At 60.8% G+C, this 17,097-nt stretch overlaps 2 protein-coding genes across 2 annotated transcripts; one reads left to right on the plus strand and one right to left on the minus strand.

The window, feature by feature from the left end:
• Positions 1-1,556: 1,556 nt before the first annotated feature.
• Positions 1,557-10,196, plus strand: TMIE (transmembrane inner ear). Its single transcript, XM_059165168.1, has 4 exons — positions 1,557-1,663; positions 5,012-5,129; positions 8,506-8,655; positions 8,936-10,196. The coding sequence occupies exons 1-4, from the start codon at positions 1,583-1,585 to the stop codon at positions 9,037-9,039; spliced, it is 453 nt and encodes a 150-aa protein (XP_059021151.1). The 5' UTR covers positions 1,557-1,582; the 3' UTR covers positions 9,040-10,196.
• Positions 10,197-11,316: 1,120 nt separating this feature from the next.
• Positions 11,317-16,490, minus strand: PRSS50 (serine protease 50). The gene is made up of 6 exons (XM_059165169.1): positions 16,302-16,490; positions 16,005-16,199; positions 14,575-14,737; positions 13,291-13,574; positions 12,011-12,177; positions 11,317-11,671 (listed from the first exon to the last, which is right to left on the minus strand). Exons 1-6 carry the CDS (start codon positions 16,459-16,461, stop codon positions 11,444-11,446), a joined length of 1,197 nt encoding a protein of 398 aa, XP_059021152.1. The 5' UTR covers positions 16,462-16,490; the 3' UTR covers positions 11,317-11,443.
• Between the last annotated feature and the right edge of the window lie 607 nt (positions 16,491-17,097).

The following is a 17,097-nucleotide window of genomic DNA, read 5'->3' on the forward strand; positions in this document are numbered from 1 at the left end:
CTGGCTGGTCCGTGTGTCTTTCCCTAGCCTGGCCTATGACAGATGGCGTGAGGAAGTGGGAACTTGAGCAAGTGACTTGAGCCTTAGTAGAGTTCCTGTTTGCCTGGCTTGGGCGTGCATGGGGAGGATGGGGAGGCCCAGTCCACCCAGCCCTCAGCCTTGGCCACCCCACTGGCAAGGATCCCTCGAGCCAGCTGTCCTTTGCCAGTGGCTCTTCTGTTTCTGCCTGCCTTGTGATCTCCCAGACCTACCCCCTGTGGGTGTCCACAGCTGGCCCTCTGCTCTCTGCTGTCACTCGCCTTGGTCCTCGCCCATCTGCTGCCTCTCTGTGCTCTGTAGTACAAGGTCCCTAGTTCTGAGGGCGGACCCAATGCTCGAAGCCCCTCAGCCTTCTCCCCTGTGTATGGTGATGAAGAATGTAGGGTCCAACAGCTGGCTGGTTCTCCAGCACTCTGAAGGCACAAGATAAATAACAATGGAAGAAAGGAGAGAGGAGGATGGGAAAAAGGGAGGGAGGAGGGAGGAGGGAGGAGGGGGGAAGGGAGGAGGGAAGTAGGAAAGGGGAGAAGAGGAAGGATGGACCAGAGAGGTCTCCCCACCCCAGACCTCCCTCCTCCTCCTTCAGAGCCCCTGTGGTCTCTACAGCTCCTCAGACCCACCCTCCGTCCATTCCTGGATTGTCAAGGCTCATCGTGGGTTGACGACCCCCGAGAACATGTGGGCCAGGTTGAGAGTGAGGTCAGGATCATGCCTCAGACTGGAGTGACAATGGGGACTCAGACTGTGGCAGAGGCTCAGGGTCAGCCAGAGTTGGGAAATGGTCCTCCAGCCCTTCCAGGTGGAGCCTTCCCTGTCTCGGGGGGGAAGCAGATGCTGGCTTCTTCAGGAACCTTCCATAGTACCCACAACTAGAGTGCTGACCCTACCATCCCCAGGTCCCCATCCCCCTCTGTAGCTCTGCTGTCCAGAGTGACCAGACCCGTTTCTGGGCAGGAAGCCAGCCCAGAAAGCCCAGGACATCCCTGAGCGCCTGTCCCTATGGCAACCTGCCTACCAACCCCCCCCCCCCCACCAACTTACCACCCCTCCAACACCCCCCCCTCCAAACTATCATCACCAGCCTGGGTCCAGCAGGGTTTTTCAAATTCAGAACGTCAGACTGGGAAGGGCCTCCTAGATCAGCAGATGTTAGCCCCTCCCCTTGCCCCAGATGGAGAAACTGAGGCCCAACTGGGGCGGGGGTGGGGGGGTAGGGAGGTGGGGGTGGGACCTGTAGTTCAAGGACCCGCCCCCAGCCCATCCTCCTCCTCACACCCACTCCCACCCCTCGGGCGGGCTGGCTGAGGTTAGGGGAGGGGGATCCAGACTCTTATCCCCCAGGGGATGGGGGGGGGGGCGGCCCTGGGCCGGCAGCACAGGAACCAGACACCGATGATGAATAAATGATGCCGACTCGCGGCCTGCGACCAGATAGCCGCCGCGAGCGCCGGCTGGCGGGGCGGTCACCGGGCCAACCGCGCCCGGCCCCGCGCGACCGGCTCCCCCCACCTGCAGCCGCGGGCGCGGAGCTGCGGGCGCGAAGATGGCGAGGCGGCGACGGGGCGCGGGGCCCCTCTGGGCGCTGGGGCTCTGCTTCGCGAGGGTCGCCGGGCAGCTGGTGGAGGTGAGGCGTGGCGACGCGGGAGGGCCGGGGAGGCTGTGGCCCGCCAGCAGAGGCTTAGGGAAAGCCCATCTGCCTGGGAGCTGGCTTTTTCCCTTCCAACTGTCCTCGCAGACCTGGATCATGGGGTGACACTGCCCTGTCCCCTGTGCTTCCAGGCTGTGCAGGAGACTCAGCCCCAAAACTTAGGGTCCCTGATGGGAGGGTACAGCCCCAGATTTCAGTCTGGTGGGGGAGACTCACTCTGATCATATGGATTCCCTGTCGGGGGATACAGCTATGCTCAGTCAGCCCTTACCCTCTTGCCTTTGGTCTAATGAGGGCCAGGGAGGGGTGGGGGAGACAGAGTCCTTGGTGTCAGTGACCTCTAGTCTGATAGGGGAGATCTAGTTCCTAATCTTAGTCCCTGAGCTTAGGATCTGCTTAGATCTAGTCTGCTGGAGGAAAAATCTTCTGCTGATGGGGGTGACATAGCCTTGGGAAGGTGAGGGCTTTCCAAGTTGGAGGGTGGGGTCAGGGAGACAACAAGACTGAGACCATTTACAGAGGAGCCCGGTGTTGAGTTCAGCTCCCATGTGGAGCACTTGGCCCCAGAGGGAAGGTACAGGCAGAGCAGGACCCAGGGCTCAGGAGGTCTTACTTGGTCATGGTGATTATGGAGAGCCAGCAAAGGTCTCTGAGCAGGGAAGAGTCGTGGATGAGTTTTGGAGGAGGATAAACTGGAAGAGGGCATGTAGCTGGGGGAGCTGGGGACACTGCTGAGATAGCCCAGTAAGGTGAGGAGGATGGGTGGGGTGGATGGCCAGGAGCATGGCTGGGGCCGAGAAGGGCTGGGAGGGCAAGAGTGGGGACCATTGCAGCCTCCTTGTCCCCTCTGTCCCCAATTCCTGCTGAGCCTGAAGGAGAGCCAAAGAGGCAGACCAGAACCAGAATTCTGAAACATGAGGCCAGATGGAAAGGCCCAAGAGGCAGGGCCGGGAAGGAGCAGGATTCGGAGCCTGTGCAAGGGGCAGAGAGGAGAGAACAGAGAGAAAGAAGGACAAGAAACAGTGAGGCGTCCAGGAGAGCCCTTGGGAGCAGGTGCCAGGGGACAGGATGGGAGAGGGAGAACAGTCTTATCCTGAGGACCTAAGAGGACACAGCCCTGAACCTGAGGGTCCGAGGGACAAGAAGAGAGAGCCCTATTCCCTAATACTAAGCCTGTCCATGCTCCTGACCGGGGAGTGTGATCAAAAGGCTGGGCTGGAGTCAGGTGTCAGCTCCAGTGTCCCTGTAAGGGGAGCCAGGCTGGCCTGAGTCACACAGAGTGTACCTGGACCCCTTCTTGGCTGCCCCAAGGCCTTGGGTGCAGAAACTGAGCTGGCCTGGGTGCGGGAGAAGGCAGAGGGTGGCGCTCATGTCCGTTCTGAGCCAAGGACTCTTCCCCTCAGCCCCCGGGAGCTCATCTTCTCCCTGCTCATCAAGGGAAATTGCATTTGCAGTTCATCTGCCTGCCATTTGCCTACAGCCTGAACAAGGGCCTGGCTGAGCCCAGGGGATCCAGGCAAGCACCAGAAGGATGGGTAGGGCCGGAGTCCGCAACACCACCCACGACGGCCCCTCCAGGCATCATTCTCCGGCTGCTGGAGCCTGGGGCTCCCAAGCTTTAGGTTTAGACCTTCCGCAGTGCCCACCACAGAGATGGCCACTCTTGGCTAGTACCCTCTACCCAAGATCCCTATCAGGGTGAGATTAGAATCTTAATTCTGCCCAGAACAAGGCTAGAATGAGAAGGTGTCAGAAGTGGACTCTCAGCTACTGGGGCCCAGAATCCGAGATCTTGTCTCTGGACCTGAGAACCTTCCAGCCATACAGCCCAGCCGGACCAAACACACTGAGCCTTAGAATTGGGAAGCCAGCCACTGCCCAGACCCTGGCCCAGACAGCACTGGACTCTACAGACCTATGACTGACCATAGATGCATACCCCCACAGCACGCATACCCTGTACCTACACACATGTGCCCTGACCCCACAGAGGTGCCTGACCCCACATCCATGTGTCTCACCCTACAAATGGATCCAGACCCCCGGGATGATGCTGAGGAAGGGTATCTTCTCCTCATCGTTACCACTCTGATCGGGTAGAGAGCTTCCCAGAAAGCCCAGGAACCACCTGACTCAAGTTACAGGTGGAGAACGTGAGGCTTAGAGGTAACAAGTTTATACTGACTCAGGGAAAAGTGCTGGGGAATCACATACCAATCCCAAGCTCACAGATTACCTGGGACGTGCTGAAGGGCGGTGTTGTTGAGATGAGGAAGCTCCTGGCTTGTGGTAGGTGCACAGCCCATGCCTCATGGACCAGGGGAAAGACCAGATGGATGGTTGAGCTTCGAGCTGCCTTTCCTTCCTAGAGAGCCAGAGGAGACTGCAGGTCTGTCCTGATTCAGTTAGTCCGGAGACAGCGAAGTCCACAGATGTCCCAGCATCTTCTCTCCCTCTGAGCCTTAACCAATCCCACCCGTCCCCCACTCCCCCCTCTCCACGGCCCACATCCCTCAGCCTAATTTGGTGACAGAGATAGGGTCATAGCCCTCTCAGTCCCTCAGGTTAGGGACAGGTCTTACCCAGACCTACTGGGCAGGGTCTTGTTCCCTCAGTCCCCCAGGGCAGGGCTGTGTCCCCCTAGACTCCCAGAGCAAGGTGGCATCTCACTGGGAAGGTGGGATGTTCCAGCCATGCTTACAATGCTTGGCCTCTAGGTGTCGCTGCCGCCTTGCAGACTATTTATCTCGTCCTGTCCTGGGAGGGCTCCGGCCTAGCCCATAGTCAGAAGAGGACTCTGGCAGGAGAGGCAAATGTTGAGGTCACCCAGTGGGGGTCCTGGCCAGGAAGCAGAGCCACGGGACCTAGGTCCAGCTCCACACCCCACCCCACACTGAGGATGCTTGGAAGCAAAGTCCCCCAGGACAGCACCGTCCTCGCCTTGTCTCTGGCCTTGGTCCTGAGACCCCATTGGCCTGTGGGGCCCCGGGCTGGAGCAGGAGGCGAGACTAGCAGTCCGCCTGAAGGGGACTTGAACCTGATTGGGACAAGCCATCCCCCTTTGCCCCTTTAGGCCTTGGTGTCCTCAGGCACCCTGGTACTCCAGGTCACTGGCTCCATGGTTCTGGGGCTCTGCTTTCTTCTCTCGCTCTAAACCTGGACCCTCGCAAGGTCCAGGGTGTTGGCTGTGACTGTATAAGACACCTGATTCTAGGAGATTCTGGAACACTCGGGCTGAGTGCTTACTGAAACCTGGGCCTCTCTCTGCCCAGCCCCAGCCCCTGGTCTCTGCCCGGCTTCACTTCCCTCTCTCCTGACCTGCAGCCCAGCACGGCCCCGCCCAAGCCCAAGCCGCCCCCGCTGACCAAGGAGACGGTGGTGTTCTGGGACATGCGCCTCTGGCACGTGGTGGGCATCTTCTCACTCTTCGTGTTGTCCATCAGTGAGTAGCTGCTCCCTGCCCCCTCCCACGCCGCTGCAGAAGCACAGCACCCCCTGTCTCCCCCCATCCCTACCAGCACCATCCCCCAGGGGCTCAGAGCAGCAATTCCGGGCAGTGCAAGCAGGCCAGTCGCCCGCAGGAGGCCCACTGTGGTTTCTGGCATCTCCTGTTCTACACAGAGTCCCTGTGGAGGACTGACAGGCTGGTGGTGACCTGAAGTATTCTGCCCGGCTGGGACACAGCCACAGGGCAATTACGGTAATTACAGGGGACTCCACTGAACCAGGATGAGGACGTGTCATTTTTCCCTATCGCTGGCCTCCTGATGCTTTTCCTGCAGTTTGGCCCGCTTAAAGGGCCCACACCCAGAGGCCCCAGCAAGGCCATTCTTGGCCGCAGCTCAGCCTAGAGGCTCCCCAGACGCCCGGCAGATGCGGCTCCCGGGCTGGAAACCGTACCTTGTCAACTCCCATTCCCCTGGAATGACTCACACCCCCCTCAATTAAAAGCAGGAGACCCCTTCCTCTCCTGGGACTGGGAGTTGTTGGATGCGAACTCACAACAGAAATGGGTTTGGTGTGCTCCCTTCGGCCCTTCCAGAGTAGGGGGTCTGCCGCTGGGGAAAGAGGGGTAGAGAAAGGCCAATGGAAGGGGGAGGCCGCCAGGGTACAACGTAGAGTCTGACAACGCTTTCCGTACACCATGGAGCCGGGAAGACGCAGGCAAGGAAGAGAAAGCAAACCCACTCCCCCTACACAAGCTTCATGGAGAAGGGTCTCTTAGCTGCACATCAGTGAGAGAATGCATAGTTTTGCCGGGTGGGCAAGTGGAAAAGCATTCCAGGCAGAGAGGACAGTATAAGCAGAGGTGGGAGGAAATGCCCCCGACACAAATTCTCAGATCTCCGCTATAAGATTTTTGCTGACTGCACCCCGGGTCTGGGCAGCGAAAATGTCATTTAAGTTCTAGCTGGAGCTGTCCCAGGATGAAGTCCCCTGGAGGGGAGCGTCCTGGCAGAGGGCCCACCCAGATGTAAGGACTCCAAGGGAGACAAAGACATCTGATTTGCATGTGCTTCTCCTGGCACCAGAAAGGCCCTCCTTGTGGGAAAATAATCCACACCCCACCATCACCATTTCTTCACGGCTGGGGTGGGAGTGGGAGCTGAGCAAGAGGCTACATTTCATTCCTGGCCAAGGCAAGAACTACTGAGTCCTCTCTGTGGAGGCCCCGCGGACAGCCAGCTGTGGCTGCGGCCCGAGCCCAGGTATCCAGAAGGGAAACCATGGCCCCGTCTGCCACCCCACATCTACACCCCAGCACCAAGAAGCAGGATTCTGGGAGGCATCTGCCTGCTGGAGCAGTGTAGGGTGCAGGTCAAGGGAGCCGTTCCGGGGTACTCCAGGGAGCAGGAGTAAAGACACCAAAGGGCCTCTAGACACAGGCTAGCCTCTCCGGGCTCTGCTTGGCCCCAGACAGTGGAGGTGCCTGGACCACACAAGAAGGTTGCAATGTCAGACCCAAAGAGGAGCTTGGATGTGAAGCATGTAGACCAGCTCCTACACCCCACCCTATTTCCTAGAAAAGGATAAGGGAGAGTCCCAAAGGCCTCTGAGCAGCCGGTCTCTACTCGTTGTCACCTTCCGCGCCAGGCTCTAGGGAGCAGAGATGGCCTAACCCCATCTTCTGGGGATGAATCTTCTTTCCTGACTCCCAGTCAGCTTGGGCCTAGTGGCACCACTGTTGGTGACGTGTCACCCCAGAACCTTGAGCAGAGGGGCTGGGTTTGGATGGGGGTGCCCCGGGAGTTCTCTGCAGCCTGGGGACTCACATTGCAAGCCCCTGTCGGGGCCCTGGATCTCCATCCAAGGCACATTGTTTTTTAACTTCTTTGATGAGAAATGACCAGGCCAGTCTGGGTGGGGCAGGCCTGGATCGAGGGGCAGCATCTGAGCCCTGATCCAGGTGCCAATAGCTGAGCTCCCTTTGGATCCCGGGCTTTTCGGGGCCTGGGACCAGCCTCTGGGGAGAGCAAGCATGTGAGAGGACGTGCCCAGCGGGTGGCTAGAAGGGGTGGCCCAAGCCAGCAGGATCAGGGCCGTGGGCATACACACCGGGACCTGGAGAAGACTAGAACCCAGCTTCGAAGGGATAAGAAAGGCTTATCCAAGGTGCCAGGAGAAGCACATGCCCCTGGACAGCCCTGTGCAGTCAGACCTACTGCTGGGGTCTCGTGCAGTCCCCCAGGGTTCCCGATTATTGTCAGCTCCCCTGTCCATCCATTCGGGAATCTGGTTGTCCTCAGGAGCAAAGGCTTTGAGAGCATCCCACGCATTCATTCATTCTTTTTTTTTTCCCTCATTCTGTGAATCTGGGTGAGACTTAGTGGGGCCACAAGATTTGGCTGAAGGGGTTGCGTAAGTTGACCCCAAAGGGTGCTTCAGTCCCGGCTACATCGGTCTAATCCATCTTCCCTAAAATAGGCCTGGCTTGTCCTGCTTGGCCATCCTGCCCCCAGGAGTCTGCCAGGAAGTTATGTCCTGTCATCCGATTTATAATAAGCAGCAGCCCTGTCCCCTCCCCCGAGGCCGGGGCCAGGGTGGTCAGACTGTGGGGCCTTAGAAAAACAAACTCAGTCCAGCCGGGTCCTGGCAGCCGTGCCCAGCCCTGCCCATCACTAGACAGGCCAGCTCCATTCCTTGGCCCAGCTCGCGTGGGCACAGCTGCCTTCAGCCGGAAAACCGTTCCTGGAATAACTATCTGTGTAAACGCCCCAGGGCAGGGTCTGTGCCCTCTGGGGGACCCTCATGGCCAGGAGAAGAAGCCCAGGCTTGTCCTCAGGGAGGCTGAGGGAGACATGGCCCCGTCCTTCAGTGTTTGAGGTCCTCTCAGGAGGCTGGAGGGGAAGCACCAGGAGTTGAGAGGCCTGGGTGGGAACACAGGCCAGCGTCTGGGTGGTTGTCGTTTAAGTCACTGTGCAGGCCTCTGTCCTGTCCTCCAGGGGCCCCGATCTAGTCAGAAAGCAAGATCAGCAACAGGACTTAGAGGCCAGTGCAAAAAGTACAGGACCCCCTTGTTCAGAAATTGTTAAGAACAGCGACAGCAGCCCATTAAGCCCAGCGCCAGGTCCTCCAGAGAGCGGGTCCCTGTGTGACTCTCTGAAGTCCGCCCTGCTCAGGAAAAGAGATCTCGGGAAGAATCCCAGAGCCTACAGGGATCTCATGCAAACGAAGAGCCTTCTGCCAGCGATTGCTGGGTGAGATGCACGTAGGCAGGTGAGGGCAGGTCTGAAATGTGGGGACCGTTCCTGGGATGTCTGAGCTCCAGCCTTGGCCAAGCCTGCTCTGTCCACCCCCTACCCCCACCCCTGTCACAGTCATCACTCTGTGCTGCATCTTCAACTGCCGCGTGCCCCGGACCCGGAAGGAGATTGAAGCCCGCTACTTGCAGCGGAAGGCCGCCAAGATGTACACAGACAAACTGGAGACGGTGCCCCCCCTCAATGAGCTCACGGAGATCCCTGGAGGTGAGCAGGCAGGGGTCCCCCAACCCCGCCCCCCCTCGCCACCTGTCCCTCCTAAACCTGAGAGTGGCCCTGCTCCTCCCCTCTCCCAGCATGAGGTTCTGGTCCCTAGAGACCAGAGTGCACAAACGGGCCCAAGTGAGGCAGGTAACACAAGGAGCTCTTCTGCAGGTGAGAGAGGTTTGGAAGGAAGAAGTGATGGGCTGGCTGTGGGGGGCTCTGGTGCGGGTCCTACGACCCCCTGCCTCACCCCGGCCCCCCCTGTCCCTCTTCTACCCCACAGAGGATAAGAAGAAGAAGAAGAAGAAGGACAGTGTGGACACCGTGGCCATCAAGGTAGAGGAGGATGAGAAGAACGAAGCCAAGAAGAAGAAAGGGGAGAAATGAGGAGGGCTTCCTGGAGGTGGCAGCCCAGGCTGGCTAGCCCTGGGGCTCAAGTTCTGGCCAGGGTCTGGGCATCTTGGACTCCCAGCACATCTGTGGACTAGAGAGATTGCAGAACACCCTCTTCTTGGCTTGGAGGGGTCTGCTGAGGCCCCATCCTGACAGCCCATTTGGGGGGCAGGGGCGGGACTGCACCTGGCATCCTGCCTCCCAGCCTGGACTCCAATTCTTTCACCTCACCCACATGGCCGCTCAGCAAAGGTGGTCTTGGGCCACTGTCCCCCTGCAGATCCGGAGTGGGGTGGCCTTGCCCCCACCCAGACATGCCTCTGTCCCTGCTGCCAGGAACAGCAGTGGCTCTGCGGGGCTGACAGGACGTGGCTTGCCTCTTAGAAGGAGACGGCAGAACTGGAGGGGCTGGAGTGTGACGCCACAGCCAGGCTGGCCGGGGGGGGAGAAGAGGGTCACTGGGGGATGCCGAGCCGAGGCTCTCAGCCTTCTCCAGACGCAGCCCTGGTAGCCAGGGAGCTTGCCCAGGCCCATGCCCAGCCGGGGTCCCGGCCGGGGAGGTGACTAGAACGCCCACCTGGAGGCAGCGGAACTCCAGCCCCACATGCCAGGCAGCCGCACTGGAGCTGAGGCTGCTGGGAGGCCGAGGGTGAGGCCTGGGGACTCGGGGCTGTGGGGGGGCCTCAGGGGTGGGTCGGGGTGCAGAAGGCTGAGGCCTGCGGGCTAAAGGGAGAAGGGAAGAAAGCTGGTAGCAGGGCCCTATCTGGGAGAATCCAGGGAGACCCAGAGAAGCCGAGGGGAGCATTGTGGGGGTCGTCAGGGTCCCCCCCTCCCCTGCCGGGGTCACCGCAGGGGACAGTCAGGGGCGCCAAGGCAGCAGGCAGCCTTCCACCTGTTGTGCAGAACAGCATCCAGCTCCCTCTTCTACCACCTCAATGGTGGCGCCTCAGGGAGTCACTGCGGACCAGAGTCGGGAAGGCCCACAGCCCTCACCCCAAGGCTGACTTTTCGGGGAGGGGACATACAGAGGGATTTCCACATGGTGGCTAACCTCCGCGGAGACGTACACATCTGGGCCTGGAAACTGAGACCCCATGGTTCGTTCCTGAGCTGGGGCGAGCAGCCTTGGTGGCCTGCGACGGATGTGTAAATAAAGCTGAGTGCCTTCTTGTACCTGAGTGGCCTGAGATGATCCCTCGGGGTGCCCTGTCCTTGGAGCATATACGCAGAGGGTGACGCACTGGGACAGGCTGGCGGGCGGCCCTGGCCAAGCAGGAGCTCCCTCCCCTAACTCTGCCCCCAGCCTGAACTGGGATGAGCTGGAGGGAGAGGCACCCGCCAGCTGGGCATCGAGACCGGGAGGAAGCTGCCCCCTCTCTCCTCCTCCCCCATTCACTTTGTGGCCTGAGCCCCATGCTGGGGACGGGGTCCAGTGTGGATCCTGACCTGGAGCTGGATGACTGTGATGCAAGAAGAGGGACCCGGGCAGACACGGGTCACGGAGCCATGAAGGGACAGAGAAACCCCAGAAGCCCCGCTGTGGGCCTGGAGTCAGAACCCTGACTCTAGCCTCACGGTCTAGCCTACGGACTTCTCATGCAGGAGGTTAAGGTTGTGGTTAAGGTCCTACAACACATACAAGCCAGAGGCTTCCTGTGTGGCCCAGTCAACAGAGGCCCAGAGGGGCAGGGGCCACCGGAAGTCGGAGAAGCTGCTGGTAAAGACTGGGGGATGTCCAGGCCGGGGCTGCATCTGCCCTCTGCCCTAGGGCCTCTATTAATCTCTCTTGGACAGGCAGGGCTGCCACCCTTAACGTCTGAGCCCCGTGGGCACCTGCCTCAGGCTCTAGGCAGGGCACAGGGCTGGAAGGTCCAAGTTCACTACAGTGCTTCTGGGCAGAGACGGAGTGGGAGGGGGAGTGGCTCCAGCCAAAGTCAAGGAGAACCTGACTCCCACTAAAGTAGCCCAGAAAACACATTCCCTGCCCTGGCCCAGATATAGCTGCCCCTTTACCCCAGCCTCACCCTGGGTCCCAGCAGCCCCATTTCAGCCCACAGAGTACGTTCTGGACCCCAGTATCATTCCTATACTCTCCCTCCACTTTCTGCGGGAGCCACCCCAAACCTATAGATGGAGACAGACCCAGGGGGCTCTGCGCCTTTCAGGAGAGACAGTCTGGAGTCCCCTCTCCCCCCTGCCTCCTCACCCCACCCCCCTCCCCGGCTCGCTCACCTCCCACTCAAGCAGACTCAGGAAGGAAGCAGCTTGGGGAAGAGAAGCGTTTAATTGAGCACCTCATCTCTGCTCTGCCCTGCCCTGCGGGGCAGGGAGAGCTACACCTGCAGCATGCTGGGCCCAGAGGGTGAGGACGGCACCCCCAGGGGACAGCACGAGGGTGTCAGAGGGCAGCAAGGTTGAGGGACAGCAGGAGCACCAGGAGCAGGGCCCTGGATGGGGCTGGCAGGGCCTGCCCGCTGACCCGTTCCCAGATCCAGTGCTGGTAGGCGGTGACCTGCAGGTAGATGGGCGGGGCCTCGCTCCTCCCGCAGCCTGGGCCCCAGGTCACCAGTCCCACCAGGTACCACGTAGTGTCCACAGAACAGGCCAAGGGCTCGCCACTTATCTCCTGCAGGAGGGGTGTGTAACGAAAAGTGTCAGAGGGAGATGTGCTCCGGCTCAAGGACAAAGCAAGGTACCCTCACGCCACTTGTCTTCCACAGCAGCTCCCCTACTACAACCCAGGGGGTCAGCTAGCTGAGAGGTGTCCTCGAGATCCAGACCCAGGAGACCTCCCTCAGAGACGTTCACCTCCCCCCCCCCTCAGGCTCCCACCCCCCTTCTTCTCACCACCCCCTTCTCTCTCCCTTCCCATCTCTTCCTCCATCCTCCCCTCCCCTCTGAACGCACCCCCCCCCATCTCTGCAGGCGCCCCTGGAGGTGAGGGAGCAAGGAGGAAGGTGCTCACGTAGCAGAAGTTTTCCCGGTTCAAGTCCTCCGCACAGACCATCTGGGAGTCCACGACCCGAACCAGAGAGGGCACTTTGGAGGTCTTGTGGTATAACTTGTCACAGTCCTTGCTGTTCAGGATGGTGACTCCCTTCTCCTGAATGCTCCGGAACTGGGGCCACACGCCTGCGGGGACAGGTCCCCCCCATGGTTCACTGCCAGCGGGGGGGGGGGGGGGGCTGTCCTTGCTGCAGCCGGCCTGCTCCCCCCAGCCTCTGAGGAGGCCCTCCTGGAGATCTCAGAGCAGGCTGCCCTCAGCCTGGCCTCGCCGGGCCTGGTCTCACCCCTACCAGACTCCATCCAGTCCATGGGGTCTGTTCCCATCTCAGCAGCTTGGCTTCTACCCTTCCAGCTCAAAGGCCTGCGCAGCCCCTCTCAGGTCCAAATTCCTCCTTTGCTAAGCCTCCCCCAAAGGTCTCTTTCACCCTAGCTAGCCCAGAGCCCCTCCACCCCCCTACCCCCACTCTGTGGGCCCTAGGCCCTCCCACCTCCTGTCCCCTCCTCCCTCTCTTCCAGTGTGACTCTGTCTCTAGCTGGAGCCCCTGGGGGGCCATCCTCAGCCATTCCCCAGACAGGCCATGGCAGGAAACACAAACAGCCACCCGCAGCCCCAGACTGGAACCACTGCAGACTATTTTTAGGCAAGATGGTTCCGTGAAGCCAAAGGGATGAGCGCCTGCCTTGTGGAAAAGAGGGGCTCCCTGAATGGATTGGGCCTTCCTAAAACTCCTAAGAAAATAGCCCCTGGGTGGGCCTGGGAAGACCCTCCTACACTTTGGGCCTTGTTCCATCCCCGGGGAAGATAAAGGACTTGAGGTTCACTGGCTGCAGACTGGCCCTTAGCCAACTCTGGCTGCAGACGGTCCTTAGCCAACCATGCAGGGCCGCTGGGGGAACTTTCTACAGTCACCAAACCCTATTCCTCCCACTGCAAATTTCTGCTTCAAATCCTGGGATTGCGCGCCCAAGACAAGCTGTCACTCTGCGCCCCTCTGCCTTCAAGGAAGTCCTGTTTACAGGCCCTGGCCTGGGGCTGAGGGCTCATGGGCCTCTGGGACCCTTCAGGCCTGAAGGGTCATGACGCATTTGCTGCCAAGACCCCCCAGGGGGAAGGAGACCAGAGCCCGAAGGGAAGATGTCTCAGAAACAGCTGTCCACAGAGACCCCGGCCTTCCCACCCTGGGTTCTCCCCCACACACCACCACGCCCCCCACCGGTTCCGGAGAGGCTCTGACTCACCGTCAAACTTGGGGAGTCCCCAGCCCGTTACAGTGCAGAGGGAGCCGTCCTTCACCTCAAAATCCAAGCCAGGCAGGCAGATGGGCCAGACGTACTTGTTGTATTTGAGCGGCCACGTGAGCTTGAGGAGGGCAATGTCGTGGGCCCGACCCACCCAGGACCAGTACCGATGGGGCCGGTACCGTTTGTTCAAGATGACCTGGTACACCGGGACTTCAGAGGTCGTCGGGGATTTCTGGTCTATTCTCGGGCTCCCCAACCGCACTGAATAGGTAACATTTTGCCTAGGGGACCACGAGGGGAGTCTGTCTTCAGGTCCAGGCAACCCACCCGGGCCTCCACCCTGCTGTGGCACTCCGAGTCAGTCCAGGCAGGCCACCCACCTACTTCAAGCCGCCCCAAGCCCCTCTCTCCCAACAGCTGTGAACAGGGCCCTCTGCACATCCGCTGTGTGGTCCTGCCCTTTACAACAACCCTTTACTTTACGGAGAGGAAAACCAAGGCTCAGAGAAGCCCAGCAAACAGGCTCAAGGCCACACAGCCAGGAAGTGGCAGAGCTGGGACGTGGACCTGGTTTTCTCTAGTTCCAAACTCTGGACTCTGTCTGGTACCCAGCACAGGCCCTGGAAGTGGCAGAGGCCGGGCGCAATCAATCAGCCACAGCCTCGTCCTCCAGCCTCCTTTCCCAGCATGCCTCTCAATCTCCAGGTCAGCCCTTGGGCTTGGAGCAGGCTTTTCCACGGATGCTGCCCTCAGGCCCTCCCCTGGCCCTGGCACGTGGGCATGCTCTCTCTCTTGTCCCCACGCCGCCCGGACTCCCCGGGGAGCACCTGTCTTCTCATCTATTGGCCCCAGCAAGCCAAGAGGAGTGATGCGTCCCCTTTCTGCCCCTGGGGACCAGGCCAGGGTATCAAAGGAGGGTCAAAGGCTATGGGTAGAAGGAAGGAAGGTATGTAAGTGAAGCAAACAGTGTGTGGGACAGAGGACTTAGGACCTCCTCTCTGCGGCTAAGAGAAAGGAGGTCTGGCTAGTGGCTTCCAAGCCCCCATCTCCTATCTACAGCAGGACTGCTGAGGCCTGGGGAGCCAAGGGGAGGGGAGCAAGTGCCCAGCCCTGTGGGAAGGAATCAGGAATTGGCAGGACTCAGCCTGCACATGCTGAGAGTGAAGAGAGAGGCTGGGGTTGGGACCAGAGCACAGCTGCCGCCGAAGGCCCAGCTGGCAGCATGACCAGGCCCCGTGGCTCTGGATACCTTTCCACCCACCCACCTAGGCCCCAACTCACAAGATCAGGCAGTGGGCCACGGTCAGCACCCAGCGGGAGGCAATGAGGGTGCCTGCACAGATGTGTGTGCCGTTGGCCTGCACACTGACCATCCATGGCCACCGCCGAGCCATGGCCTCTGGGTCCCTGAGAGTGGGGTCCTTCTCCTGGGAGGAGCCGCAGGCTGAGGAGGAAGGTGAGAGTTTGCTGGAGGATGGGCCCCTGCAACCCCGCCCCAAGGTGCCTTCCCTCCCCTCAGACCATCTCCTGCCTCTCCAGCTGTGGCCCACACTCAGGCAGTGATTCTCTTTTCCCACAGCAATCTATCTTTTTTTGCACATGAAAATGGAAGTCTGAAGCTTCTAAAGGGCCTCAGCGCTGCCCAGGTACCCCTGTCCCTCCTCCCCCAGACCGGGGGCCCAGAGCATTCCCAGCCCCCCCATTCTGGTATGGCACTGGGCCTGGAGCTCTGACCAGATCCTTCAGAAACTCATCCGTGTTTCTGTCTGCACCCACCCCCCATACTTCGGCCCAGCCAGACCCCTCTCCCTCCTCTGGGAACCCTCCTGTGATTCAGTGAGACGACCCAAGAGAAAAACGGGCCATGGGTGTGAACAGACACACCCCAAGGACGACACCTCAGCAGCAAGCCAACCTCGAATCTGCTGAGCCCCAGGAATCCTCCGGGAGCCCTGCAGACCTCAGCACAGGGAGGTTCCCCTCCACACCACCTGCCCGACGAAACTCAGTGGCTCTGGCCCCAAGCAATGGGTGAGGGTTACCGGCCCAGACCACTCACCCCCGGTTGCGGGGAGCGTGCAGCCACTTTGGAAAACTTCTCAAACTGAAAATGCACATATCTAACCTCAGAGTAACCCACCCCCAGGGTTTTCCTGCGGGGAGTGTGGGGGGGGGACTGTGTGTGGATGGGGACATCAGCCTGCATGGGCCAGCACCAGCACGTGTTGGGCGCCACATAGGAGAGGGGGTGTCTGCACGCAGTGGGCCCTGTGAGACAGGCTTCTGGTGGCAGCTCAGTTGTGGGCACTGAGTTCCAAGATAAGAAATCATTCTGGGGGTTTCTGTTCAACACGATGGAAAGCCGCTGCTGGAGAGAAGGTCGCCCGGGGGTGCTCCCGAGACACCCATGGGGTGGCTCCCTGAAAGCTGTGCTGGAAATCCTCTAAGTCCTTGGCTGGGAGCCTGGGTCAGCTCTCGGGGGGGCGGGGGGGGGGGGGACACAGCAGTGCTCCCCAGGCTCCTCTGAGTGTCCTTCCTTCCCACCTCTCCAGGACGGGAGGCCTGGCCCCCAGTAGATGCTCAGCAAACCCCTGTACGAGGAAGCTCTCTTCTCACTCCTCCCTGCCCTTCCTCCGCCGTCCCCCCTCGGTCCCCAGGGTCCTTCCGATGGCTCCTGCACCCTCCTCCCCCAGGGAGTCCACGGTACTCACTGAGGAAGATGTTGTACCCGGTAGAAACAGACATGGTCTGGGTCTGGGGGGTCATGGGCTGCGACAGGTCGGTGGGGGCCTGGCGGGGGAGGCGAGGCTCGTCTGAGGGACAGGTGGCATTGGGGCCACAGGGGACGCCAGGGTCGGCGGAAGCAGGCTCAGGCAGTGTCCCTGGGGCTTGGCTCGCCAGGCAGCCTGAGGAAGGATGCAGTGACGGTCAGGTCAGGCCCGGGCGAGGAAGTCAGACGAGGCCCCGCGAAGGCCTGGGGGTGGGGGGGGGGGCGGGATGGGGCTCACCCACGGGCCTCAGTGGCAGCAGCAGTAGCAGCAGCAGAGGAAGAGCAGATGCCCCGGGGCCCTGGGGGCCCTGCCTGCGGGCCGGCGTCCTGCACCGAAGCTCCATTCGGGAGTGGCAGCGATGGCGCCGCGGTGCTCCTCTCGCGACGGCGCCCCCCATCGGCCGCCCGCGCCGGCGTCCGCTGTGTGGGCGAGGCCGGCGCCGCTACCCCGTCCCGCTTGAGCGCCCCCCAATGGCTGCCCGCGGTGGCGCTCCCCGCGTCAGCCCAGGGGCGGCCCTGACGGACTCCGGGCTTCTGCGGTCTGCCTCCTCCGCCCCACGGTCTCGCTCACTGCGCCTGGACAGGCCCTTCCTGGAGTCCCTCGGGCTAGGACAGCCAGTTCCCGTACCGCCTCGCTCCTGCAGCCCACCGACCTCGGCTGGGTTTGTGCTTCCGTCCTCCCCCTCCCCCCCACCCCGTGAGATGGGACCCAACCTCTGGGGCTGTCCTCCAAGATTTCCAAAGGGCCCACCTTCCCCGCACCCCCCAGCCTGGTAACTGCAGTGGGGCTTTGCCCCAGGGCACTGAAACTGAGCGGCTGGAAAGGCTTTCAAGAACGATGTTTGAAGATGGCATAATTTTAAGCAGCACCCTCCGTTCAGCAAAGGCTCTTCTCTGACCGATCCATCTGCTTGGGAAAGACTGTGTAGGCGCTGTTCCTGGTCACAAAGGAAGAGTGACGGTAGCCAGCAGACCCTGCTGGGAGCAGAAGGCCGCCTTCAGGTATGTTGGAATTGGGGGAACATTTTGATGGC

Source organism: Mustela lutreola, chromosome 2, assembly GCF_030435805.1.
Source record: "Mustela lutreola isolate mMusLut2 chromosome 2, mMusLut2.pri, whole genome shotgun sequence".
NCBI classification, from domain to species: Eukaryota; Metazoa; Chordata; class Mammalia; order Carnivora; family Mustelidae; genus Mustela; species Mustela lutreola.

Bases quoted from the DNA above. Each gene is read 5' to 3' on its own strand.
- PRSS50 (XM_059165169.1), bottom strand. From the start codon at position 16,461: ATGGGGGGCGCCGTCGCGAGAGGAGCACCGCGGCGCCATCGCTGCCAC. The intron at 16,200-16,301 runs GTGAGCCCCATC...ATCCTTCCTCAG, and splicing joins GCTGCCACTGAGGCCCGTGG to GCTGCCTGGCGAGCCAAGCC. The intron at 13,575-14,574 runs GTGAGTTGGGGC...GTGGTCCCCTAG, and splicing joins GTGGCCCACTGCCTGATCTT to GCAAAATGTTACCTATTCAG.
- TMIE (XM_059165168.1), top strand. From the start codon at position 1,583: ATGGCGAGGCGGCGACGGGGCGCGGGGCCCCTCTGGGCGCTGGGGCTC. The intron at 1,664-5,011 runs GTGAGGCGTGGC...CCTGACCTGCAG, and splicing joins TCGCCGGGCAGCTGGTGGAG to CCCAGCACGGCCCCGCCCAA. The intron at 5,130-8,505 runs GTGAGTAGCTGC...CCCCTGTCACAG, and splicing joins ACTCTTCGTGTTGTCCATCA to TCATCACTCTGTGCTGCATC.